The 25,781-nt window shown below is 50.9% G+C and overlaps 1 protein-coding gene across 1 annotated transcript; it reads left to right on the forward strand.

The window, feature by feature from the left end:
• Positions 1–424: 424 nt before the first annotated feature.
• On the forward strand, positions 425–25,569 carry ALDH5A1 (aldehyde dehydrogenase 5 family member A1). Its single transcript, XM_027602966.2, has 10 exons — positions 425–955; positions 4,455–4,538; positions 5,557–5,727; positions 7,173–7,289; positions 10,549–10,692; positions 12,160–12,303; positions 14,309–14,467; positions 17,369–17,538; positions 20,807–20,865; positions 22,172–25,569. Exons 1-10 carry the CDS (start codon positions 638–640, stop codon positions 22,375–22,377), a joined length of 1,572 nt encoding a protein of 523 aa, XP_027458767.1. The 5' UTR covers positions 425–637; the 3' UTR covers positions 22,378–25,569.
• The last annotated feature ends 212 nt before the right edge of the window (positions 25,570–25,781 follow it).

Raw genomic sequence — 25,781 nt, forward strand, 5'->3', positions numbered from 1 at the left:
AACTGAGCATAATTTGTTGAAGGTCACACACAGCTTGTCGACGACAGATTCTGAGTTTGGGGCCAAGTCGGTCTCTCTCTGAAAGCACTGTGACACATGAGGGGGACCCCCTGCTCCCAATGAATGGAGGGAATAGGTAAACACACACCCAGAAAACCATCCAGGCCGCAGGGAGCCACACTTGCCCCTTGCAGAGAACCCTCAGCCTAGATCCCGAGTGCACGGGAGCTGAGGCAATGGAGAGCGGGGACCATGCCCTTGGCGGTTGGGGCACCACCAGCGCATCTATGGACCCAGGACAATTCCAATGGCGGGGGATGCAGGTGGGGGGAGGGGATGGATCGCGGAGGAGGCGGTTGTCCGGCAGTAGCTAGGGAGCTAAGGAATCATTACACAGGAGCGCTCGAGGCTGGTAAGGGGAGGCCCGCAGGTGCACCTCCCGGCAGCCCTCCCAGGTCTGGCGGAGAGCGAAGCCGCACGCCGCGGAGGACCAGGTGCGGCGCCAAGGACGCGGGAGAGGGCGCTGCTCCGCGTCCCCGAGGCCCCGAGGCCCCGGCGCGTCCCCGCCGCCGCCGCCCCGACCCTTGCACTCGGGCGCGCGCTCGCTTGCCTGCTTCCTGCCGCCGCCTCCCGGGCCATGGCGACTTGTCTGCGGCTGCGGAGCTGCCCGGCCCCACGCCTCCCGCCGGCGCCCGCCGCCCGCGGCCTGCGGCCCCGCTGCTCGGCGCAGCCCCGCCGCTCTGCCGGGGGCCTGGCGGGCCTGTCCGCGGCGCTGCTTCGCACCGACCGCTTCGTGGACGGCCGCTGGCTCCCGGCCGCCGCCGCCTTCCCGGTGCACGACCCGGCCAGCGGCGCCGAGCTGGGCTTGGTGGCCGACTGCGGGGTGCCCGAGACCCGCGCCGCGGTGCGCGCCGCCTACGAGGCCTTCTGCAGCTGGAGGGACGTCTCGGCCAAGGTGAGCGCGCTCGGGGGCCCCGGGTTGCCCCATAGAGAAACCAGCCGCGTCGCCTCCCCCTCCCCGATTCATCGGGATTCACCAGGCAGAAAGTCATAGAAACAAGGACAGAGGGGAGCCACAAGTAAGTTTGGAGCGTCGGCTTGGTCCCAAGCACTGTGCCAGGGGCTAGGGACAGGCGCCGCCCTCCAGCCTCTGAAATTGTCCCGTAGGGGAGGCGGAAGCCTTAGGTGTAACATGAGATTACCAGCGAGCCGAGGGCATGGTGAGCAGGTAGAGGGGCCTGAGCATGGGGCGCCGGCGCGCGCACAGGGGGCTCTCCCTGGCCGCTACAGTTCAACGCAGGAAGGCTAGTCGGGAAATCGGGCTCTCTGCAGGCAGCCAGACCATTCTCCAGGTTTGGCCTGAATAGAAACACTGCTGTTCACTAACATGTCCTTGGCTTGTAGATGGCCGTCTGCGCACGATCTTCCCTCTGCATTTTCCGGTGTCCTAACCTCTCCTCGTAAAGACACCAGTCATACTGGATTAAGACCCGCATCTATGACCACATTTAACCTTAATAACCTCTTTCACGACCCTGTTCAGAGATACAGGGGGTTAGGACTTCAACCTATGAATGGGGGGGACGTGGGGCACAATTCTGCCCACACATCAGGGTAGCCTCACTGAGGACCGGGGCTGCAAAGATTAAAGGAGGGACGGGAACTCGGCTGGAGCAGAATTCTTGAGTCAGGAGCATGCCTGACCCGTTTGTAGAACAGCCAGGAGGCCGGGGCAGCTCTGAAGGCCATCGTAACAGGGGCCGGAGGGGCTGGATCCAGTGGGGTGTGCAGCCATCCTAAGGACTGGGGTTTTACCTTGAGGGAGGCGGGGCACCACTCCAGGGCTTCAAGCAGAGCTGTGACCAGGTTTGCGGTGGGAAGGGGTACTCTGGCCCCAGCGTGGAAACAGGCGGAAGGAGGGACACGGTGGGGGCAGAGGCCTGTTAGGGGGCTGTTGGTGGAGGCTGAGGCGAGAGGGGACGGCGGCTTGAACCAGGGCGCTCTGCAGGATCTGTTGTGACCAGAGCCTCAGCTGGAGGCCCTGGTGATGTTGGGGCACGAGCGAAAGAGGGGTCAGCCAGGACCCCAGGCTTCCAGCCAGAGCACTGGGAAGGAAGGAGTAACCACTAACCACCAGCTGAGACACAGTAGGGGAGCAGAGACTGGGTGTTACAGGCTTCTGGGAAGCTCTTCTCGCCCAGTCTCAGCTTCGAGACTGGTTGTTCAGAGCCCCAGGGCTGGTGCCGGGACCGCTCACGGCCGCCGTCAGCTTGTGGTCACGTCACCCACCTGACATCCATGCCCCTGTAGTGTGAACGTGGCAGTGTCCGCTTGTCCTGCAGGAGCTTGAGTCTTCTCAAGAGAACCTTCCTTCTTGGAAGGCTTGTGGAGCGTCTTGCTGAGGAAGTAGGGCTTGGCTGTCCCAAGGAAGGCAGGTCTCCCTCTGCAGAGACGAGTGGCGGGGCTGTGACGCAGCTCCTATATGAGGCAGCCCTGACCCACCCCTCTTTGCCCCCAGGCCTGTCTGTCCGCCCTGCCCACCCCCATCCTCGAGGTCTGGCTCACCTGATGCTTCTGCCATGGGGCTCCGCTGTCCTCCCCTCTCTGAACGGTGGCATGGGTCCGTGCGCCTTGGCTTGCCCTTCCGGGTGACATTGTTTGCGTTGCCTCACGTCTTTTCACGTGTTTTAGGACCTCCTGTTTCCCACCTTGTGAACTCCTGCAGGATCTCAGGGGAAATGGGAGCCAGATCCTTACGGCTCTGTGAGCTTATGCATTAGTCACTTATGGTGGCTGTAACAAATTAAGGCAAATCAGCAACACGACAGCCCAAATCTATTCTCTCACTGTTCTGGCGGCCAGAAGTCCCAAGTGTGCTGGCAGGACTGTGTTCCTTCAGCAACCGCTTGGGGCTTCCTTCCCAGCGTCTAGAGGCGACCCCCACCTCACTCCAGCCTCCGCTTCTGGTACCACCCCACCTTGTGTGCCTCGGCCCCTCCTGCTTCCCTCTTAAGTGAGCCTTGTGGTTCCATTGGGGGCCCACCTGGATGCCCTCCTCACCTCGGGATCCTTTACCCGATCACATCTGCAAAATCCCTTCGCCGTGAGAGGGAACAGATTCGCAGGTTCCAGGGGTTAGGATGAGGCCATCTCTGAGGGCTGTTAGGGTGCCGCCACAGCTGAGTACTGTTCTTGGCGTGTTCCAGGTGCTTTATCTAGTGCTTTCAGTGGCTCTCTGAAGTAGAGACTTGATCCAGGGTACGGATGAGGAGCGTGGCTTAGATGGGCTCCGAGGCCACCTCCCACCACGCATCCCTGCTCGGGTGGGACGCGAGCCTCCCTGTTGGAGACCGGCACACTCTCACAGCTCCTCACAAAGATCGCAGTGGTGTCCGGGGGCTGCCATCACGAACTACCACAAACCTGATGGTTTAAACAACAGAAACATACTGCCCCAGCTCTGCAGGCTCGAAATCCCAAGTCAAGGGCTGGTTCCTTCCGAGGGCTCTGAGGGACGGATCTGCCCCAGACCTCTGTCCTTGACTTGCAGGTGGTATCTCCCCTGTGCCCCACCATATCATCTTCCCTCTGTGCATTCCTGTTTCTGTGTCCAAAGTCCCCCTTTTTACAAGGAGCCCCCTTTTATATGTTGGAGTAGGGCACACCCTAATTTTAGATTAACAAAACTTTTAAAAAGTTTTAACTTTGAATTTATTTAAAATTGAACGTCACTGTAACTTGCTTGCCTCGGTCACATCTGTAAAGACCCTGTCACTGTCTGAGGTACTGAGGGCTGGAACGGCAGCACGTCTGTTTGGGGCACACACCATTAACCCACGACACGGGCTGTGCATCCTGAGGGTGGCCCGTTGCCTCCCCTGGCTTCCGAGGTTCGGCCTGGGCGTGTATTTTCCGCCAGCAAGCCGAATCTACTTTGCATTCCTGCAGTTCTCACGCCGTTCCGTGTCTCTCATCGTCTCTCAGGCGAAGCATGGACTCTGTCGAGCAGGCCCTGGGCTCAGATCTTGGATTTCTTTCTCCAGGCCAGGCCCCCTGGAGCGTAGTCTTTTTGTCTCTCCCCGAGAATAAGCACTGGCCTGGAACCATCAGATTCCTCCCTGCTCGTGCACAGGGCGAGCGTGGAACCAGAGCTGTGTGTGGTGAAGTTACTCGTCTTTGTGCTGTTCAACCCAAGTCTTTTTCTCTTTTACAACTTAACGACTCAATACAACCCTTAGATGCAGCTTGAAATGGAATCTTCCTTATTGCTTATCAAAGAAAGCTCTGCACACCTGAAACTAACATTGTGTTATATATATGTCACTTATGCATCGTTTTAAAAAAGAAGAAGACAGGTCAGTGTGTGTTTCCCCGAGCGTGAGACCGCACAGCAACCGTTTGAGGACATGGAAGGTTATTTTGTATTTCTATTGCTCTTTTTCTTTCCTTCCCAGGAGAGGAGTTCATTACTTCGGAAATGGTACGACTTAATGATACAAAATAAGGATGACCTTGCCAAGATAATTACAGCTGAAAGTGTAAGTTCAGGGCCCTAACTTGCTCCCCTAAGAAGCTGTCCCACAGTGCTCAGGCTCAAGCCCGGGCAAGCCTGCAGCTAAAGAAAATGGGAATTCCTTGCCTAATGATCAGCTGTCCACTAAGTATTGTGCCAGGCCTCACATTTGCTAGAACAGTTTGTATGTTCTACCCTTGAATAATATACGAGAAACATAGATGGAGCTGGAGCCTGTTATACTAAGTGAAATAAGTCATTCTGAGGAAGACAGATACCGTATGATTTCACTCATACGTGGGATTTAAGAAACAGGAAAAAAAGACAAAGAGACAGACTCTTACATACAGAGAACAGCCTGGTGGTTGCCAGAGGGGAGGTGGGCGGGGGGTGGGGGGACAGTAATAATAATCCTGGAGAAATAGATTTTGAGTGGAATTATGTGAATAATGCTTTGCCACCATTCCAGATTTTTTCTCTCTGATTGGTGTGGTTGGCTTTCTTCACACTGTGTATGTTTAGTTTTTTTTTAAAGATTTTAATTATTTATTTGAGAGAGAGAGAGAGAGCGCGCGCATGAGAGGGGGGAGGGTCAGAGGGAGAAGCAGACTCCCCGCCGAGCAGGGAGCCCGATGCGGGACTCGATCCCGGGACTCCAGGATCATGACCTGAGCCGGAGGCAGTCGCTCAACCAACTGAGCCACCCAGGCGCATACACACTGTGTATTGCTTAAAAACGTGCCAGAAGTTTCTCCATGGCTGTAATCCTGGCTTCACAGCAGGGTCCCAACACTGAGAAGGTGTCCGAGGAGAAACAAGTGCGAAGTCGCCCTTCTAGCTGCCGGGGGTGCAGGCGGATTGTGGCCTGGCTTCCCGTCTCCACCTTTCTCGCTCTGCCTTCTTGGACGCCCGCTGGGGTCGCGCATTTCCCATTGGCCCTGGGGGTTTGGTAACGGGAGAGCGTCTGCTCTGCGGACCGCCTGGCGGAGTCATGCCGTTGTCGTTGTCGTGAGACGCAGCGAACGTGTCCTTTTCTGATCCAGGGGAAGCCACTGAAGGAGGCACAGGGCGAGGTGGTCTATGCCGCCCTTTTCCTGGAGTGGTTCTCAGAGGAAGCCCGCCGCATCTATGGAGACGTCATCCGCCCCCCCGCAAGAGACAGGCGAGCCCTGGTCCTCAAGCAGCCCGTTGGGGTGGCGGCAGTCATCACCCCGGTACGAGGTCGGGCAGGACGTCGGGCAGGACGGGCGAGGTCCCGGGGTGGGAGATGGGGCGGGACTGGGGCGACACCGCCTTCTTCCTTGCGAGGAGCTGTGCTCCCCGCCGCCGGCTCCGTCCGTCCCCGGTCCCGCGGAGGCCTGTGTGCCGCTCCTCGGTGACACCCACGTGCGGGGTGGCGAGGGGGAATGCCTGTTGGGTAACTCCTGCAGAGGCGGACAGCCCACAGCAGGACCTGGGGCTTTTCTGACGGGGCATAAAGGCTTCTTCTAGGCCGGGCCTAGCACGTCGGAAAAGATCCTTTTTTTTTTTTTTTTTTTTTTTAAGACTTAAGCTGTGACACATTTAAGGTGCCACGGCGTGGGGAAAATTTTATGCTCAGTTTACGATTATCATCTGCAGCCAAGTATTAGTGTGCCGACCAGCAGGCACTGGGCCGGGTTCTGCAGGTGAAAAGGTTTCCAGAGTATGGCGTCTGCCTGGGTGGGGATGCGGCCCCCTGGGGGGCGTCCCGCGCTCTCCTGGTGACCTGCCTTGTGTGGCCGCGGTCCACGAGGTCCCCCATCAACTCCTCTCGGGTGGCCGCTGGTGTCAAGGCTGCTGATGTGTCCTGGCCCGGCAGACGTACACAGACACCCCCTTAGCCTAGCCTGACCAGGTGTGCCTCGGAGCTCACTGTTCCCCAGCTGCCTGAGCTCGGGCGGGGTACTTAGCTGCTCTCAGTTTCCCCAGGGTAATGCCCTCATTATTCCCCGGTGTATAATACCGCAGCGGGCTGGGATGAGGATTCCATTAATTATCATTTAGAAGTGCTTCCTAGCACAGAATGAGCACTAGACAAGGATTTGTCAAAATAAAAGAAAAAAAAATGCTGTTAATATAGGTATGGAGGTAGCTACAAATATCTATCCATAAATAGAGAAGGAAGTCATAAATCATCTGCCATTTTCAAAATTACCTTGGCTAATATTTTCTCCCAAAGGGTCAGCGAAACTACGGCTTTCAGGCCTAATCCAGCCTGCTGCCTGTATTTGTAAATAAAGTTTTATTGGGACCCAGCCATGGCCATTCCTGTACATACTGGCTGTACCTGCCTCCACATTAGAACCACGGAGTCGTTGGGGCAGAAACTGTACATCCCACAGAGCCTAAATATTTACCATCTGGCCCTTTACAGAAAAAGTTTGCCAACTCCCAGTGAGGATGATCTTGTACTGTTTCAGATTCTGGAAAGGTTTCCTGTCTTTACGAGCCTATGCCTCCAGAGTCGCTGAGTTGAGAGGTGTCAGGTGTTCTGAGAGCTCACCTGAGCAAGAGCCAGAGAACCGCTTTGAGAGTCCATGTGTGCAATGGAATTGTTGACTGACTTCCTGACCTGCCTTGTTTTGAACTCTGGGGCAGTCCATCCTGTCTCATACTTTCTCTGCTCTTCTGACCCCAGTGGAATTTCCCCAGTGCCATGATCACCCGGAAGGTGGGGGCCGCCCTGGCAGCCGGCTGCACCGTGGTGGTGAAACCCGCTGAACACACACCCTTCTCTGCCCTGGCCCTGGCCGAGGTGAGCCTCTCCCCCATGTTTGTGCATAGCTGACAAAGTCCAAGCGGGGATTATTTATCCAGGGCAGAAAGAAGCTGATTCGAAGCCTCCTTCTTTGGCTGCATCTCATGCTGGATGTGTTATGTTTTAATTTCCTAGCAATTATTCTATTTTAAGTCAGATATTTTATTACTTTAAGTAGGCTCCACACCCAGCGTGGAGCCCAACGTGGGGCTTGAACTCACGACCGTGAGATCAAGAGCAGATGTTCAACCGACTGAGCCCCCCAGGTGCCCCTAAGTCAGATGTTTTAGGAAAAAAAAACGATGGGGGACTTCCTGACATCTGTAGACGATGTATATTTTAGGCTGCCCTAAAAATAGTACCTGTCCGTCACTTTTATTAAGTAGGCAGGCAGACGACAAAATGTGAGCATTTCTCACATTTTAGGGAACCTCTTCTTTACCTCTCCCTTCTCCATTTCAGTCAACATTCAGTCAGGTCTTGCCATTCTCCTGTTTAAAACCCTCCGATGGCTTCTCATGTCCCTCAGAGTGAAGCCCAGACTTCCTACAGTGGTCTCCAAGGCCCTATGAGATGCCACCCCCAAGCCCCAATCTCCCCTCTGCCCTTACCTTACCTGTCACTCCAAAACCCCGCACCCCTCAGCTCTGGCCACTCTGGCCCCTTGTGCTCCTCAGACCACACCAGGCTCACCCCGACTCAGCTCTATACCTGCCTTTTCTTCTTCCAGAAAGTTCCTCCCCAGATGCCACCTTTCCAGGGAGGCCCTGCTGGCCCCCCGTTGGAAAATCACAGCCTTGGACTCCCGTGCTCCTGATCCTTTCTCTGCTTTGTTCTTCTTCCCGTAGCTCCGTGCCACCTGACATGCTGGCTGTCTCACGGACACGAGCACGTCAGCTCCGCGGAGACGGGGACTCGCCTCTGTTTTGTTCACTGCTGAATGCCAGAACCTTCTATGGTGCCTGGGCCCAGGAGGCCCTCAGGAAATGTTCGCGGCAGGGAGGGATTCTGAGCCGCGAGAGCCACACTGAGTGTGGGGGTCCGTTTCTGGCCTCGTCACCTGCACCCTTCCTGGGCCGCGAGTCCTCCTCCTTGTGCCGCTGTCTTTGGCCCTGTGGTCAGCTGGAGAAGCTTCTAGAAGGCAGCGGCAGTTGCCACGTTTGCTGTTCAGGGCTCTCAGGGACCGGGTGCAGCTCCAGACCTTCAGGGCACTTCCCCCAACGGCATCTTATTTCAGAGGCAAATTGGATATTTTAGTCCTATGGAAACGTTAACCAAATGGAAGCCTTCTTTTAGATGAGCTGTTACGGTTTTCCTTGAAATGATTCTTAAATCTGCACGACGTGTGTAAGTGAACTTACTACTAGGCTCCTCAGGCGTGCACAGAGTTAGCGGTGTGCTTTTACAAGTGACAGTATTCAGAGCCCACGCCGATCTATGACCAGCAGACCCCTCCTGCTTAAGAAATTTATTTGGAAACACATCTGTGTTGATCGGAAAGGCTCAGGAGCACGCTTTTTTAAAAAACCTCATAAACCTCATCCAGACTTCGTCAGACATCGGTTCGGTCTCCTGTGTCCTCTAATCGGGAGACGCATATATAGCCAGTTGTCTCTTGTCATGACGTTGGCCGGGCTGCTGGTCAGTGCTGCTCATTTCTTTTCTTTTCTTTCTTTTTTTTTTTTTAAGGATTTTATTTTTAAGGAATCTCTATACCAAACGTGGGGCTGCCTGCTTTTCATTTCTGAACTTAGTTTTTCCTTGCATTTCTAATTCTCCCCAGTGTTCCCTTACCTCATTTCCAGAATTTCTTTAATTCTGATTCATGTTGTTCTTTTGTATCTTGATACTTTTTTTTCCTTCATTGTCAGTTACCGCTTTGATCTGTTTTGTGGGCATGTCTTCTGGGAATGCTTTTGCTGTCCACGGGGATGCTTTCTGCTCTTTAGTCTCTTATTTTCTTCTAATAATGTTGGATTTGATTTGGGTATTTTTCTGAGCATTTACTTCATTTTTATACGAAGTTAGTTTTCCTAAGCTTTAAGCAGGAGGCCTGATTCTCTAACTTCACAGGTGTCTTTTGTTTTCCCGCCCTGAGATTTCCGGGCTCCATTCCCTTCCCCGCTTGACCCGAGCCTGCTGCGCCTCCTTTGTCACCTGCTCTTGCACTGGGGAGTCCCAGCGCTGTCCCGGGAGCACCGGTGGGCTGTTCTCCGGCTGCGTCCATCAGACAGCTTCCTTCTGCGGCTCCTCCTGCTGGTGCTGACGCTCCCAGCTGTCACTGGCATGTCCGCACCCACGGGTCAGGCAAAAAAGCAGGTTGCCAAACCCTCCGTGTTGTGAAATTTCCTGGGGGAGGGCTGCCTGGCTCCTTATCTCGATGGTCTGGCCGGCCCAAGCCTTTGCCCGAGATAGGCATCTTTGAAACGGGTGCCTGGGCGGTCAGACCTTAAGTCAGCCCTGCGGAGCAGTAAGAAACGACTGTCCTGGACACGCGCTACATCCAGTCTTGGAAGTGCTGCCTCTGATGCTGTGGTTTGGCTCTGTGATTGCCCTCTCTGTGTTTAGGAGGGGATTCGGAGAGAGTGCGACACTCCGCTCTTCCCGCCATCTTCCCAGAACCCCAGGCGGATTTGTGCAGGGGTCACAGTTAGTGAGATTCAGAAGTTACTGTGATTCCAGAAGTGCCTGATCCAAAGAGGGCCGCGGCGGGTCAGTGTGCTGGGCCCCATACTCCGTGGCGCGTGGCGTGGACACCAGCCCCCCGCGAGGCCTCCCGTTCCTCACCACTGCCCCGGGGGGTCCCCCGCGGGACAGCCTGCCCACTGCCCCCCACACAGGAGGTGCCCCGGGAGTGCTCCCCTGCGCCCTCTCCCTTTGCTTCTTCTACAGGTGAACCCAAAACTTCTGGAACTCTCCCTGGATTTTTCTCAGGAAAGAAATCCAAGGGTTTTTTGTTTTGTTTTGTTATTTTTTAAAACAAAGTGGCATTAAAAATTAATTAAAATAAATTTTAAAAAGAGTGGCATTAAAACCAGGCTATAAAATATTTACATGTGTGAGAACACATTTTATATCACTTTAGCATGAATAAGGATCTTATTTCAGTTCCAAGTATATTCTTATTCTGTCCCAAAGCCAGCTTAGTGGTTTTTTTTCTTCCCCCATTACGTTCTGGATTAAAACCTCTACTTCTCTTTTTCTGTTTTTCCAGTTTGATCATTTGCTGCCCCCTGTTTGCTGTTTCTCTTTATAGCTTGCAAACCAGGCTGGAATTCCCCCAGGTGTGTACAATGTTATTCCCTGCTCTAGAAAGAAGGCGAAAGAAGTAGGGGAAGCGCTTTGTACTGATCCTCTTGTGTCCAAAATTTCCTTTACTGGCTCGACAGCGACCGGAAAGGTACGTGACCTAGTCTCAAAGAAAACAGATGTCATTCTAATATTTTCTCTCTCTAGAGTAGGAAAATACTAGTTCATCTTTAGCACCCTTCTTAGGGAGATTTGCAGTGGAGGGTTAAGAGGTCTGTAGGATAAAGTAATGTCTGATCACCGTCCAGAGACATTTTGGATGGTGTCGCTTACCGTGACGGGACAGAGGTCCTCTCGGACAATAAGGTGTTGGGGTAACCAGAGTTCCCATTATTTGTTGCATGTGAAGTGGCTGAAGGCTCTCCATTGTATCTCCTCAGTTCTGGAATGCACATTTCTTTCATAATCTAGAATTAAAGGTTCCAGAAACATAAAACTGATGTTAAAATGGACGTCTTAGAACTGAACCAAAATTGTATTTAGTGTAAAGGTACTTACAGAAACAGAAAGGTCTTTTTGTTTCCTTAAAAAGCTTTATAATTGTGCATTGAGTTAGCAATTCTGTTTCTACAAATTTATACTGAGAGAATAATTGCAGCGTTATTTTGAATAGCAAGGAATTGGAAGCCTAAGTTTCCCACAGATGGGGGCTGAATAAATAATTTTTTTTTTTAAAGAAGAAGTTTTTTTTTTTTTAAGATTTTATTTATTTATTTGAGAGAGAGAGAATGAGAAATAGAGAGCACGAGAGGGAAGAGGGTCAGAGGGAGAAGCAGACTCCCTGCCGAGCAGGGAGCCCGATGTGGGACTCAATCCCGGGACTCCAGGATCATGACCTGAGCCGAAGGCAGTCGCTTAACCGACTGAGCCACCCAGGTGCCCTGAATAAATAAATTTATGGAACAGCCATGCAATGGAATTTAGGCTGGCATCTAAAGAAATGTTCTAGAAACACGTGTGCTACCATGAGAGAATCTTCACGGTATAGTGTTACCCTGAAGGAAGAAGGTATAAGGTGTTATGAACGTGTTAAGGTGTTCCAGATATGTGGTTAATTGGGAAGGTAAAGCAGGTTACAGAACTTTATAAATCTACCATTCTGTTTTCTTAAAAAAAAAAAAAGTGCATCTATATGAAGCTGTGTATGTGGCCAAATTCTGGAGCAATATACTTTAAAATTTTATCAGTGGTAAGCTAAGGGTATGGGATTCTGGGTGATTTTATTATCTTCCCTATGTTATGATTAAGCCTATTATATAATTTTTAATAGGTAGCACATTTACATGGTGCAAGAAGCAAGGCAGTATAAACATTCTTACATTCAGAAGGCTCGTGCCTGCCCCTGACTCCCTCCCTTCTGTCCATGTAACTACTGTGAATTTCTTGTAGCCTTCCTACTGTGTCTTTATCATATACAAATATATGTTCTTATGCAAACGGTCATCCTGGAGACACTGCTGTGCCCCTGGCTCTTGCCCTGCTGGGTAAGTGTTTGAAACAAAGGCTTACCGGTCCCAATCCTGGTCCGGCGCTCACAGAGTCTGTCATCTGCCCACAGATACTGCTGCACCACGCGGCAGGCTCCGTGAAAAGGGTCTCCATGGAGCTGGGCGGCCACGCCCCATTCATCGTATTTGACAGTGCCAACGTGGACCAGGCTGTGGCAGGGGCCATGGCGTCCAAATTTAGGAACTCTGGACAGGTGAGTCCTGCAGTGGTTTTCAGGGCGTGTGTGGGTGTGTGTGTGTGTGCACGCGCATGTGCCTGTGTTTCACAGAGATCTTACCGCCTAACTCACCTCCTGGAAGGAAACTTGCAGGTTCCTTCCACCATTCGTCCTTTACTCCCTTTCAGCACGTATTTGGTAAGGGCTCTTTTTACGGCAGCTGTTCTCAGCTCAGAGTGTCCAAAGAGAAATAAGGTGTAATCCCTGGCTTCGAGCAATTTCCTGAACAGCAGATGTTTTTTAATCACATTGTTCTCTTCATCTGCCTCCTCTTTGAATCTGGTTATTTCCATAGTTTTCCCCTCATTGGGCTTTTCTCTACTGAACGGATAAAATCATCTCCTCAGATACAAAACAGCCCAAACAGCTAGGATCTGAGGCCCACAGTCTTAAGGAAGAGAAGGTAGGAAAATGTTGAGATTGTTCTTGAAAAACTCAAAATGCCATTGCCTGGGGCTCACTGTCCCTGATGGAGGGGGCCTGATGGGCACACGGTACAGCGTGCCCAGGGGGTGTCCAGGTTGTCATCGGGAGAGTGGTGGCTCAAGGCCACTCCTCCACAGGAAATCCTGGCTGAGCACATCTGGCACGACCTTCGAAGTGACCTGATACAGACCTCACATTTTACAGACGAGGAAATGGAACTCTGGAGACACTGGTTGATTTGAAGTCCTAGACCCTTGGGTTGCAGTCCCAACTCAGTGGACTGAGGGTCTCGTCTCCCAGTTTCTCTCCAAGCTGTTGCCAGGAACCTGGCATCTTACAAAATATTCTTAAGTACTTTGTTTCAGAGTACCATCAATAAGTGGTTTTAAATGCATTCCAGAGACAATAAAAACTCCTGAAAGGTAATATTGTGGGGAAAAAAGGTGACATGTTGTACTCTATATCAAGTAGTTTTTATCCTTGTATTGACCTTCAGTGATTAATTTCTCCCCTTTTATATAACCTTAAATAAGCTTGGTTGTTTCAGAAATACCTTTGTTTCCTTTTAGAAATGTAAAATGCTAATGGGTGTAACCTTCAGAGTCTCACTCATAAAGCTACAACTTTGAGGTATATTGCTTGAAGCCAATAAAAATGCATAGGACAAAAATTATATCTATATCTATTTACCTATAGTTCCTACTAGAAAAATACACGATTAAGAAAAAAGACGAGAAGAAAATCTGTCAGTGATAACTGCATTTCCTATAACATGGTTATATTTTATAATTTAAAAATATTAGGTCTAGGAGTGCTGGGGTGGCTCATTTGGTTGAGTGACCAGCTCTTGATTTTGGTTCAGGTCATGATCTCAGGGTCCTGGGATCGAGCCCCATGTCAGGCTCTGCACTTAGCAGGGAGTCTGCTTAAGGACTTTTTCTCTCTCCCTCTCCCTCTGCCTCTCCCCCTGCTCACACATGGTCTCTCTCTTAGAAAAAACATAAACAAGGGTCTTTTCAATAATTTAGGCTGACATGGAAGAATGGTCTTGTGTCCATTTTCAAAATGTCAGATTCAGCCAAACCCTGAACAGTTTCATAAGCTAATGGATATAAGTCAGCCTTTGACTGCCTTCCATCCTGCCCCTGCTCTGTCATTGCAGCATCACTGTCTCGGAGTTACAGGTTTTTTTTATGCTCTTTTCTTCTTTCCCTATTTGTTTTATAGTGGCTTACTTAAGCCATTGGAAAAAAACTTGGGTCAGGTGGCTTTCTCTTTTTTGCACAGATATGTGTACTTGCTTACTTGTTTAACCACAAGGTGTGGCAGATATGGAGGTTGGAGAAGGATGCGCGCTTACTTAGTGCGTTTATCTTCAGGGCCCCACCCACAGGGGGAGGGACCTGGCAGATTGGACACAGGACGGGAGCCACCTGGGGAAGTGTTTTCATATTCAGAGGTAGCAGCAGTCACACATTTATTGGTTGGGTCAACAGCTTCTGACAAACTGTCCGGTGAGTTTGGGTTTTTTTTATTTTTTTATTTTTCCGTCTAGACTTGTGTTTGCTCAAACCGTTTCTTGGTGCAAAGGGGTATCCATGATTCCTTCGTGAAGAAATTTGCTGAGGCAATTAAAACAAACCTGCGTGTGGGTAATGGATTTGAGGAGAGAACTACTCAAGGCCCATTAATTGATGAAAAGGCAGTAGAAAAGGTAAGTTCGTTTGATTTTTTTGTTAAAGTAAATTTCATGGTTTTGATATCAAAGGCTTAACTAGCAGAAAACACTTTGGTAAAGTGCCCAGCAAGGCTGTTTTGGAAATAATGGAGAAATCAGGAAAAAGTGAATTTCTGCCCATAAGTATAAGTCCGTAAGGTTTTCCAGCTCCGGCATTACAGTGCCCATGAGATCTGTCACTTTAGATCTTCTACTGCCCTCCCTAAATTTTCTGTGATCGTGGTGATAATTTTATCCCTAGCTGCCCTAGGAATTAGGATCTTGAAAGACAAAGTTCTTTAATTTTTTGAACATCCAAAAGGAAAGGAAGACTGGTTTTGTTTGCAAAATCATGTATGTTTCAGCTGAAATGCTGGCTTCTCCATTGACAAAAAAAAAAACATGCCCTTCCAGAAGAGTCCTCCCTCCCTGGTAGGGAGATATGGAATAGCAGGAGCCACGCCCGGGATTTACAGATGGCAGGAAAGGGAAAGTGCTTTTAGGAAGGATCTCTTTGTTTATAGAAAGTCACAGTCTAGAGAGACCACTAGCTAGTTGTCCTTGTTGTTTTAAAACATAATCTCCTGTTTTAAAACATAATCCTTTTTAAGAAAATGTGGTGTGTACACACACACACACACACACACACACACACACACACACACTGGAATATTATGCAGCCATAAAAAAGAATGAAATCTTGCATTTGCAATGCCATGGATGGCTCTAGAGTATAACGTGAAGTACATCAGTCAGAGAAAGACAAATACCATATGATTTCACTCATATGTGGAATTTAAGAAACAGAAAAAAGACACACAACAAAAAAATCAGACTCGACTCTAGAGAACTAACTGGTGGTCAGCAGAGGGGAGGAGGGTGAGGAGATGGGAGAAATAGCCGAAGCGGATTAAGAGCGCACTTACTGTGATGAGCACGAGTAACGTATGGAATTGTTGAATCGCTATGTTGTACACCTGAAGCTAACAAGGCACTGATGTTAACTGTACTGGAATTGAATAAATAAAGGGGGGGGGAATCCCATAATCCTTTTTAGATTGCTTACAAGGAACGTTCTTAGAATATGAACATCCAAAACAAAAAAACAAAAAAAAAGGGAACATCTCATATGTTCCTTAGGTATATCTCTACTAGTGAAAAGGATTTTAATGAAATCATTTAAAGCAGACTGAGGTTGGAGGCTGGGTTGTATGTGGGGAAAGAAGGGTGACACAGCCAGCCTCCTGGGTGTCACCTGAGGAACCAAAATTAAGTTAGAGCCAGGTCAGCACCCACCTGGGCTCCTGCTGTTCATCGGCCGCCTGAGGACCAAGACCCCAGGGCTTCCCGGCCTCAGTGGGCAGTCAGGTCAGCCTCAGCCAGTGGGAGCCAGGGGAAGCATCGAGGTTTGACAGAGCTCTGTATTCTTGCCTTGGGATTGCCCTAATAGAGAACATGCATTAAAGTGTCCATTAAAGTGCTCCAGCTTCAAGAGTGAGGGTGTGTGTACCGGAGCCAGGCTCCCCTGCCTTTGCCCCTTGGGGAAGGGGGCTGTCCCTGAAGTGAAGCCTGCCAAATCAGAATAAACCTGAGCTTGCCGTTGCCCCTCTTGTTCAGGGGAGAGATTGGAAACCACAGAGCCCACCCATGTCACCCACTTAAGTTAACCAAGCCAGCCCTTCACGAGGAAGGTGAGCAACCAGCAATCATGATAACTTTAGGGCAGACCCTCAGTGCATAAGAGGAACAGTCAACTCTCAAGGAAGAGGATGAGTCTGGGAACAGAAAGGAATTTTCTTAGAATTGAATAGCGTTCTGCCTGTGTTTTCAGCAGATTGCGCATCTATAAAACAAGAGCAGGTTCTGTGAAAATGAGGCAATGAGAACAAGAAAGGTTTTAGAAATTAAACACATGATGGTCAAATCTTTTTAAAAAAATCAGTAGATGAAGATGGAAGAATCAAAAGAGCTCTTAGAATTTAAAGCAAAAGACAGATGAAAAATACGATAGAAATTTGAAAAGAAATGAATTAATCTGAGGTGAGGGGATATACATTTTAGCAACAGGCACTCCAGAAAGAACTGAGAGGGGGATAGTAGCATTATCAAGTCAATAACATGAAAACTCAGAGCCAGGGGAAATGATGCTTCACATGGAAAGACTTTACCAACCACCTAGTGGAATGAAAGGAAAAAGCCCCAGATACATTCTGCTAAAACATGGAATGTCAGGAACATAGAAGATCCTAAACGCTTCCAGAGAGTGGGGGTCAGCTCCCTGCCCAGGAGTGAGAACTATCTCTGAACATGACTTTCATCAACAACGCTAGAAATAGCTATGTGTACTCAAGAGTTCTGAAGCAAAATGATTTCGGATCACCATTCCGTCCCCAACCAACACAAGGTAAGACATCAGACATGTGTTGTCGGAAAACTCAGGAAGTAGGCGTTTTCAGTGTGCCTTTCTCAAAACAGCCACTTGAGGAGAATGTAATAGAACAGAATGAAAGTCAGGAGGACAACGTGGCGCCCAAGAACCTGGAGCTAACTCAAGAGTGCAAAGAACAAATCCCAGGAAGACCGCAGAGTGTCAGGCCCAGAAGGACATCAGGCCATGCTAGACCCTTCAACAAATTACAGGATCAGACAGCGGAAAATCTAAGAGCAGGGGAAGGTGGCACTTGCACACGCCACGTGCCCTCTTCCTGCCTCTGTGTCTCTGCATATTTGGTTCTTTCTACCTGGAAGGAACCAGGGCACATCGTTCTCAACCTATTTTTTAAGAAAAAGAAAGAAAAAAACCGTTCCCTGCAGATTTAACACTCTTAAGAGATTGTATCATCTCCACAGTTATCTGCAAGCCAGCTCTCCCGGGGTCCTCTTTTTCTCTTCACACAGGTAGAGAAACACGTGAGTGACGCGGTTTCCAAAGGGGCCACCATTGTGACCGGCGGGAAGCGACACCAACTTGGAAAAAATTTCTTCGAGCCCACCCTGCTCAGCAATGTCACCAGGGACATGCTCTGCTCTCACGAAGAGACGTTTGGGCCTCTGGCGCCAGTGATCAAGTAAGATCGCCCCGCCGGCAGGAAGATGGGAGAGGATCAGGGCAGAAGAGGGACACCCGGGCAGTTGGAGCACTGTTGTGAGGCCCGGGGGGGGGGGCGCGGGGAGCTGCAGAGCGGAGCTCCGTTGTTTCAGCCGGAGAGCCAAGTCCAGTTCATGGTTCTGAAAAAAAAAAAAAAGTGTTTTTATCATAGACCCCTAAATTCACCAGATTCTTTCCTTTGCCTTCTTACTTCTTGCTTTCGCTGGTCCATCTTCTCAGGGGAGCACGTCCTCAAAGAGTTCTTTCAAGGGAGTCAGTGGGAAGTGAACTTGCCGTGCTCCTGGGTGATGTTTTTTTTTTTTTTAAGATTTTATCTATTTATTTGAGAGAGAGAGAGAATGAGAGATAGAAAGCACGAGAGGGAAGAGGGTCAGAGGGAGAAGCAGACTCCCTGCTGAGCAGGGAGCCCGATGGGGGACTCGATCCCAGGACTCCAGGATCATGACCTGAGCCGAAGGCAGTCGCTTAACCAACTGAGCCACCCAGGCGCCCTCTTAGGTGATGTTTTATCTCACTTTCAAAGGTCAGTAATAACTCACCTGGCTAGAATTCTAGGCTCGGCACCGTGAAGATACCACTAATTGTCTATTTGTTTCTGGGGTTGTAACCGAGAAAGCTGGTGCCTGGCTCTTGTAGGGACCTGCTTTTCCTCTTGGAGGCTGTTAGGATTTCTCACGGGTCTTTGACATCCTTGTCTTACCAGTGAGGCCCATCGGGAGCTTCTCCACGCTGTGGTCCCAACAACTTCCTTTAATATCCGAGGTGTCTGTCTAGTCCTGGGAAATTCTTGGTCATTGTTTCTCCAGATATTTCTCTCCCCCATCCATTCTTTAACGGCCTCCTAGGAAGACTGTGGTAGTGCCACACCCGCGTCACCCCCTGCTTCTCTTCACGCCTGTGTTCATCGCACATCTTCATCCATTCCCGAGGCCTCCTAAGACACTCGGTCCCCTCCACCTGCCGGTGGAGTCCTGCATTCCTCACATACCCAGCGCTGTGCTGCCCAGCCCATCCACCGCGTGTCTCGGTTACTCTTCCCTCCCTGATGTCTCCAGTTCATTCTTCCTCGTCATGGAGTCTTCCCGCTTCATTGTTCTCCCTTACGTTGCCGTGGATGCTTATCCGTTTCTTACATTTTATTCTGTTGCTCGGTTTCCACCTCCTATGGTGTAGGTCGTTCTGTAGGTCATGCTTCTCCTCAGAGCTCCTCAAATGTCTTGTCGTTTTCTCTGTGAACTTGTCTGTAACTTTTTGAACACTTAGTGTCTGCCTCGGAGTTGTGGTAAAAAGCTTAGGCCTTAGTCTGGGCTGCTTCTGATACATCTGAGCCTCAGGAAGGAAGCTTCTAGTATGAAATCCAGTCTCAGCATGACTGCCTGTGCCCCAGGTATTTTTGGCTTCCTGGGGTATTTTGTGGTTACCTCTGGAGTAACAAGAGGGGTTCAGGGGAAGAGGCCTCTGGTTCATGCTGTCGCCTACACTCGTTCTGGGTGACTCACCAGGCCAGCTGGGCTCGAGTTCTGCCTGGGCCCCAGCACCCTGAGCTGGCCCTGCTGCTTTCCTGCTTGTAGGCATGTACCACTGGTCCAGGGACCCGGGTCTGTAGGTAACCGCACCTGAATCCGTAGGCACAGGGCGGCGGGGGGGGGGGGGGGGGGGGGCAGGTAGCACCCCGGCCCTTCCCGGCCCTCCATGGGTGGCCCCTAGCTCTCTCCCACTTGAGGCCATCATTCCCTCAGGATTCGGCCACCTTCTCGGCCCCCAGAAGTGTCTTGTGTTTTTGGTCTTAGTTGCTAATTGAGGGTTTTTGAGCTAAGATTCTTTCTCTCTCCTCCGGCATCTCCAGCATCAGGTTCCCAGGGAGAGCTGGTCCCTGGCGCTACCCGTGCCGTCTTGTCTGGGACAGAAGTCTCTCTCATCATATACTTTCCTGGCTTTGTTACTGTCTTGCCAATGAAGCTTACATATTAATCCATCATTGGGGAAATGGACCACTTGAAGAACTTTTGTCTTAATAAAAATTTTTTTACCTAGAATGTGAACTTGACATTTCCAGGGAGCCTAGAGGATGCAGTCAGTGGTGAGGAATGCAGGCTTTGGAGTTGAACTGGGTGTAGATTTAGGCTTTGCTGCTTCCTACCTGCGTACCCTTGGACGGATTAACTTCTCTAGTCCCAGGGTCCTCGCATGGGAAAGGAACAGACCTAGTACCTGCTTCGCAGAGTAGTGACACAGGTTCAATTACGTGACGTGCATAAAGCACGGAGCACGGTGCCTGATAGCATCATGGTTGTTGTTACGTAATCGAAGCGTTAGGGCTGGGAGGGGGACAAGTTGCTGCTAGCGGGCTCCGGTCTTACCACACCTCTCCTCTGGGTACAGTGGTGAGCACACAGCTCCAGGGTGTGCAGGAAGGTGAAAATCCTCAGGGATGCCACAGTCAGTGATGTGATGACTCTGTTTCTGAGGGGTAAAAGTGGGAACATCAGCCGCGCGCTATTGTTCTGTTCTCCGGCGGGCAGAACGGCTTGCTGTCTACCAGTCGGCAAGCCTAGGAGATACGGCTGCGCATCCTCGGGGCAAGTGACCCTCCTGGGGTCCCCCTCCTTGATCTCTCCCCAGAGCCCTCTTCTCGCCCACCCTTCCTCTCGTGTGGACGGGGCCCCAGGCGACCCCGCTGGCTCTGCCCGGTGCCTTTAGAGATGGCTGCCGCCCGGGGCCAGCGGATCTCAGAATTTAAGAATGGGGGGCTGAGAGCCCTCTGCCCCAGAAGAACGCTCCTCACATCTTGTTCCAGAGGTGAAGTGGTGAAGCTGGAAGGGACTGCAGAGGGCTTTGGAACGACCACTCCTCATTTCAGGCAGGAGCAGGGCCCGGCGCCGGCCCCCTCCCGGTGCCTTTCTAGTAACGTTACGCCTGCTTCCACGTGGGTGCTGGTTGTGCTAGTCTCAGTACGTAGCAGAGCGGTTATCCTTTTGGCAGGCACTCGGTCTGACATTCTGGCTGCACTGCATCCCACCGGCCTGCTGGCCTCCTGTTCTCTGGGAAGACAGGGGCCAGCGTGTGGAGCACTGGGGCTGTTTTCTTCTGTACCCTGCCCTGGGGTCTCTGGGCAAAACTGCCGTTTACCCCCTGCCATTATTTGGGAAGCCAATCGGGAGAAAAGACAGCGGGTTTTCCTTGCGCTCACCGACGGATTTTGCTGACCACGCCTTCCCCTTTGGCAGGTTCGACACGGAGGAGGAGGCTGTGGCCATCGCTAACGCGGCCGAGGTGGGGCTGGCAGGTAGGCGGTCCTCCTCACTCGGCGCCATGCTCACCGTTTCTCGAGCTGGTGCCACGCTTGCCTTTGAAACATCACCCTGGGTTTTGAGAAGGAGATGCCATTGGGGTGTATGTTTTGTTACTTTCCGGGGCACAAGTGGGTGTGTGCAAGTTCGTGGCCTGCTGCCTGGTCCTTCTGCGTTTGGGAGCTCCCTGCAGAGAGCGGAGGGAGTGCGGGAGAAGAGGGGGGGCAGCATGGGGGGCAGCCCACACCCCACAAGTGCCGCGTCCTCCGAGGCTTCATGCCTGCAGATGCTGAGTCTGCCTTCTTCCATTCTGCCTGGCTCCCGGCAGCCTGAACCAGACGGAGGGCGGCGGCAGAGTGTCAGGGGCGGTGAAAGGGGCAGTGGGCGTGTGTGCAGACAGAGCCTGAGTGGTCAGCGTCCCTTTAGTTTGGAGATGGTCAGGGCGGCCGCAGCACGTGCCCCATTACCCTGACATCATTACGTGCACACACGTGTACCCGACAAATCGACGTCAGTGCCCGCAGTGAGGGGAGTGCCGAGGAGGATACAGAAACGGCCATGGCTCCGCAGAGGCTGCCCCTCTGGGTGTAAGAGAAGTATTTATAACAGGAGGAAGGACGCACACACCGTGGAGGCCCTTCCCCCACGCCGCCTGCAGAGAGTTATCCTAAGGCTTGGGTGAGAGGTGTGCGGGAGCGCCTCTGGGACCCAGCGTCGTGGTGGGACGAGGGGCACTGCACCCTGCATTAGGTCAGCAGCGACGGGCGGCGTTCTGATCATGCAGGGGTGGGAGGAGAGAGATTCTGGGCAGAGGGGGCCTGGGGAGTTGAGAAGGAGGGAAGGGGAAGGACGGGGCGGCTGGTGACTGGCGGGACGGGAGGTAACGCTCAGAATGCTGCCCGAGTCCGCACCGGGGAGGGTTCGAGGACCCACGAAGCTTTAACCTTATTCTGTAAACAGCAGGGAGTCAGCGGAGGGTGGGGCAAACGGCACGAGGAGAGCGCACAGCGGGCGCGGAGGTGTGCGGGAGCCCGGGCCGCGCGCCGCAGGATGTGGGGAGGTTCCGGCTGCGGCCCTGGGAGGCGGCGGAGCGAGCCCCCGCGAGAGTGGGACAGAAGCCGAATGACGGTGTCCCACAGGTCGGTGATGAAGCACGGACAGGACCCGCGTGGGGCCCCTGTGGGAGCGGGGGCACTCCAGGCCTGTGGCGAGACACGCCGTCGCCGGTGGTATCCTCGGCTTCAGACGTGAGGCCTTTCACGACTGTCCCACATGCTGTGCGTGTCCTTACCCCCGTGGCAGGTTATTTCTACTCTCAAGACCCGGCCCAGATCTGGAGAGTGGCAGAGCGGCTGGAAGTCGGTATGGTTGGCGTCAACGAGGGACTGATATCCTCTGTGGAGTGCCCTTTCGGTGGCGTGAAGCAGTCTGGCCTCGGGCGAGAGGGGTCCAAGTATGGCATTGATGAGTATCTGGAACTCAAATACGTGTGTTTCGGAGGCTTGTAGGATTCGTTAGTTCTTTAGAAAAATAAAAAGGGAAGCTTACTTACATATATGGGGACCTGCCATCCATTATTTTAAGTGAACGAATAGGTTATCGGAATTAGGAATTTTTAAAAACTCACCGAGTGCTCACCATCTCAAGCAGAGGTTGGGAACCCCCCCTCCCCCTTACCTGACCAGGGACCAGCAGATGCCGCGTGCCTGTGGCAGCCACAGTCTCCCCAGGAACCCGCACGGCCCCGGGGTGGGGGGGACATCCCAAAGGCTCCATCACTGTCTGGGCACCTGGGCGGTGGCACAGCCATTCCCCCCCGTGGCTCCGAGCCCCAACCAGAGGTCTGCAGGGAAGAACCCTGAGCACGACGAGCGGGCACACCATCCCCGGCCGTCCGCCGGCTCAGCACTGCAGAGCCTGCCAGGTGTTTGGAGGTGTTGCCGCACAGGCTGAACCGATCAGTTTTCAAGACCTCCGAAACAGTCCCAAATTGCCTGTGTTTCTGTGAGGAATGAAGGAGCACCTTTCCCTTTTCCTGGACCTTTACTTTTTTTTTAGTTTATTTTTTTAGTCATCTCTACACCCAACATGGGGCTCGAACTCATGACCCCGAGATCAAGAGTCACGCACTCCACCGACTGAACCAGTCCAGTGCCCCTGGACCATTTTTTAAGTTGAAGGCTTCACCGTCCTAAATTTATTACTTAAAGGTGATGTTTTCATTTTCGTCCTGCATTCCACTTCATTGTGTTTCCTTTAGGAAATGAGCCTAAGCATAAAGCAAAGCCCCTGCCCTTGTTGGCTGTGGACGGCAGCTCCGTGCCCCTGTGGCAGCCTTGTTCAGTGGACCTGCCGCTCAGCACCCGTTCCTCCCGCAGACTGGAGATTCCGTGTATGCCTCACTTAGCTCGATGGGCTCTTGTGAGCCTGACAGAAAGCGAAACACTTGCCAAAACAGAAAAAAAGAAAAGGAAGAAAATCTGGTGTAAGTACAGGAGCTATTAATACTAGTAGCAGCAAAGCCCCCCTTGGGCATCCAGCTGGTGAGGAAGGCGGGTGCCCACCTGCTCTCCCCCCCGGGACGAAGCGGTTGTCACCTGCAGCCTGCTCTTCCTGCCCTCATGGGGTGCTGCACTCCTTCGCCTCCAGAAGAACAAACACAGTCTCTTGAGAGGAAAACCAATTTCCATAATGGCCAATTCACCTAATGGAAGAGGCAGGAGGCCTTGAATGTCAAGCACCCTTTATCCAATAAGAGTTTTTACGGTTCGTTATTTAAAGCAAAAAATGACCGGTGTCTCCTATCTCTCTGAAAGAGGAACTCTGATTCAGAAAATATAGGCTTTTCTGGACTTGTCTCCCATCTGTACTCAGACACTGAGGAAAAGGAATCAAGGCTGTTCCTGACTGAGTAAGCGGAGATAGAGCTCTTTCCTTTTCCACTCTCTCTGTGTGTGGAATCCACTGACATTCCGGGGATATTCTGGGTAGTGGAAGGAGAGCCTGAGGGCAGTTCCTGCCACCCCCTGGGACTTAGCATTCTTCCCTACGCCCCTGGGGAGCCGAGGTTAAGTCACTAGCAGTCTGGGATGCCCGTGGGCACAGAGGAACTCACCTCCGATCCTGGAGCTACCTTCTGTTAGCCTGGATCGAACCAGCTGTATCCCGATACCCACAGAAGAAATGAGCTGACATCCACCTCCTGGTGACATATCTCACCTACACCCTGTTAGGAATCACATATGCAGCATATTGTCAGTTTATTTCTTTTTGTTTTTATAGTTTTCGGTGGTTTTCTACATTCTAATTACTGAAGATTTGGATGTGTCCATCTGGTTTCTCTTAATAAACATGCTATAACATCATTTGTTAGAAGTGTGGAACACTGATGCTGGGAGGCGTTAGGAGAATACACTCGCGTATGTGGGTAACTTTGTAAGCCAGTGGATTCCTTGGCTGGGTGGCAGATTTGAGTTTTCTTGTCTGTTTGGCTCACCTGGTACATAAATTCACATCCAGAGACTCACTGCAATATCTTCGATTAATTTTGTATTTAAAATGATTTGAGACGGAAATAGGTTACTGTTTAGTAAAACTGTTGTGGGTTGTGGGAAGAAAGAAAAGTGTCTCTAACTGAACATTTCAGGGGGTTATTTCTCAATAAGGTAATCCTATGTGATTGGGTTGCCAGGGGTTGGCAAACTACAGCCCACAAGCCAAATCTGGCCTGCAGCCTGTTTCTGTGCAGCCCAGAGCATTAAGAATGGTTTTGTATTTCCAAATGATTGGAAGGATCAAAAGGGTATTTCATAACACAAAATTACAGGAAATTCAGATTTCAGGTTCCATCAGTGAAAGTTCATTGAAACACAGCCATGCCCATTCATTTAACATTGGATCCACAGCTACTTTCTAGGTAGAGCTGAGTACTGGCAACCTGGACTCAGTATGGCCTGCAAAGCCTACAGTATTGGCTCTGACTGAAAAAGTTTGCCAACCCCTGATCTAGAGCTACTGATGCTGAGGGAGATACTGATCTTCCTGCATTTACCAGGCATTTTATTTCACTGAACACCCTGTGTAAAAAGTACTTTTCTGGGCATTGCTCCAACGAGTTCTCACCAAGATCTTGCTGCAGCAATGATCATAGAACTCAGATGAAATTACCCGGATAACAAGACTGTGTTGGCCTAGAGAAAACTTCTCAATTTACTTTTCCCAGCTAGGCAGGGTTTTGCATTGAAACAGCTTATCTGAATCTTGTATTTATCCCTTTGAGTGGCTTTCAAACATGATTTTATGTCAAGTGTTGTATTCTTTTCTCCTTTATTCTTATGGGAAGACTTCATGAAAATAAACATCAGAAGCACAATGCAAATAAATCTGATTTTACTGTTATACTGTTAACTTTAGATTGTGCCACAGGCCTGCCTTCTCAGAAGGCTGGAACCCAGCGTTTTAATTATTCATGTGCAGCTATGTTAGATAGCATTTTACTTGAGTAATATTTATGCTGTGATTTTTGTGTGTGTGCTGTGTTTTGTAGGATAAAACTTGGGAATAAGTAGTGGGAAGTGTGGAAACATTTTGTTTTTTAAATGTGCACAGAACTCATTTTTCCAGTTTTTGATAACTGTTGTACGTGTATCAGTGCTCGTCAGCAGAGCTGTGTGTAATTAATAAATGTTGCGTTAACAGAATTTCCTGTTTCTGTGTTAAGGTTTCTGGTTGTGGTTATCTCCAGTTCATCATTTCAGTTTATATTGGATATTATTAGACCAGTTCAGATATGTATGAAGAATAGCAGTATGCCATCCCAAAATATGCTGCTTTGATGTAACAATTATTGTGAGCTGAAGATGTCTTAAAAGAAGCAGATACCAGAAAAGCTGTCTGCCCTCCTATTTTCTTA

The sequence above is a fragment of the Zalophus californianus genome, chromosome 7 (genome assembly GCF_009762305.2).
Source record: "Zalophus californianus isolate mZalCal1 chromosome 7, mZalCal1.pri.v2, whole genome shotgun sequence".
NCBI lineage: Eukaryota > Metazoa > Chordata > Mammalia > Carnivora > Otariidae > Zalophus > Zalophus californianus.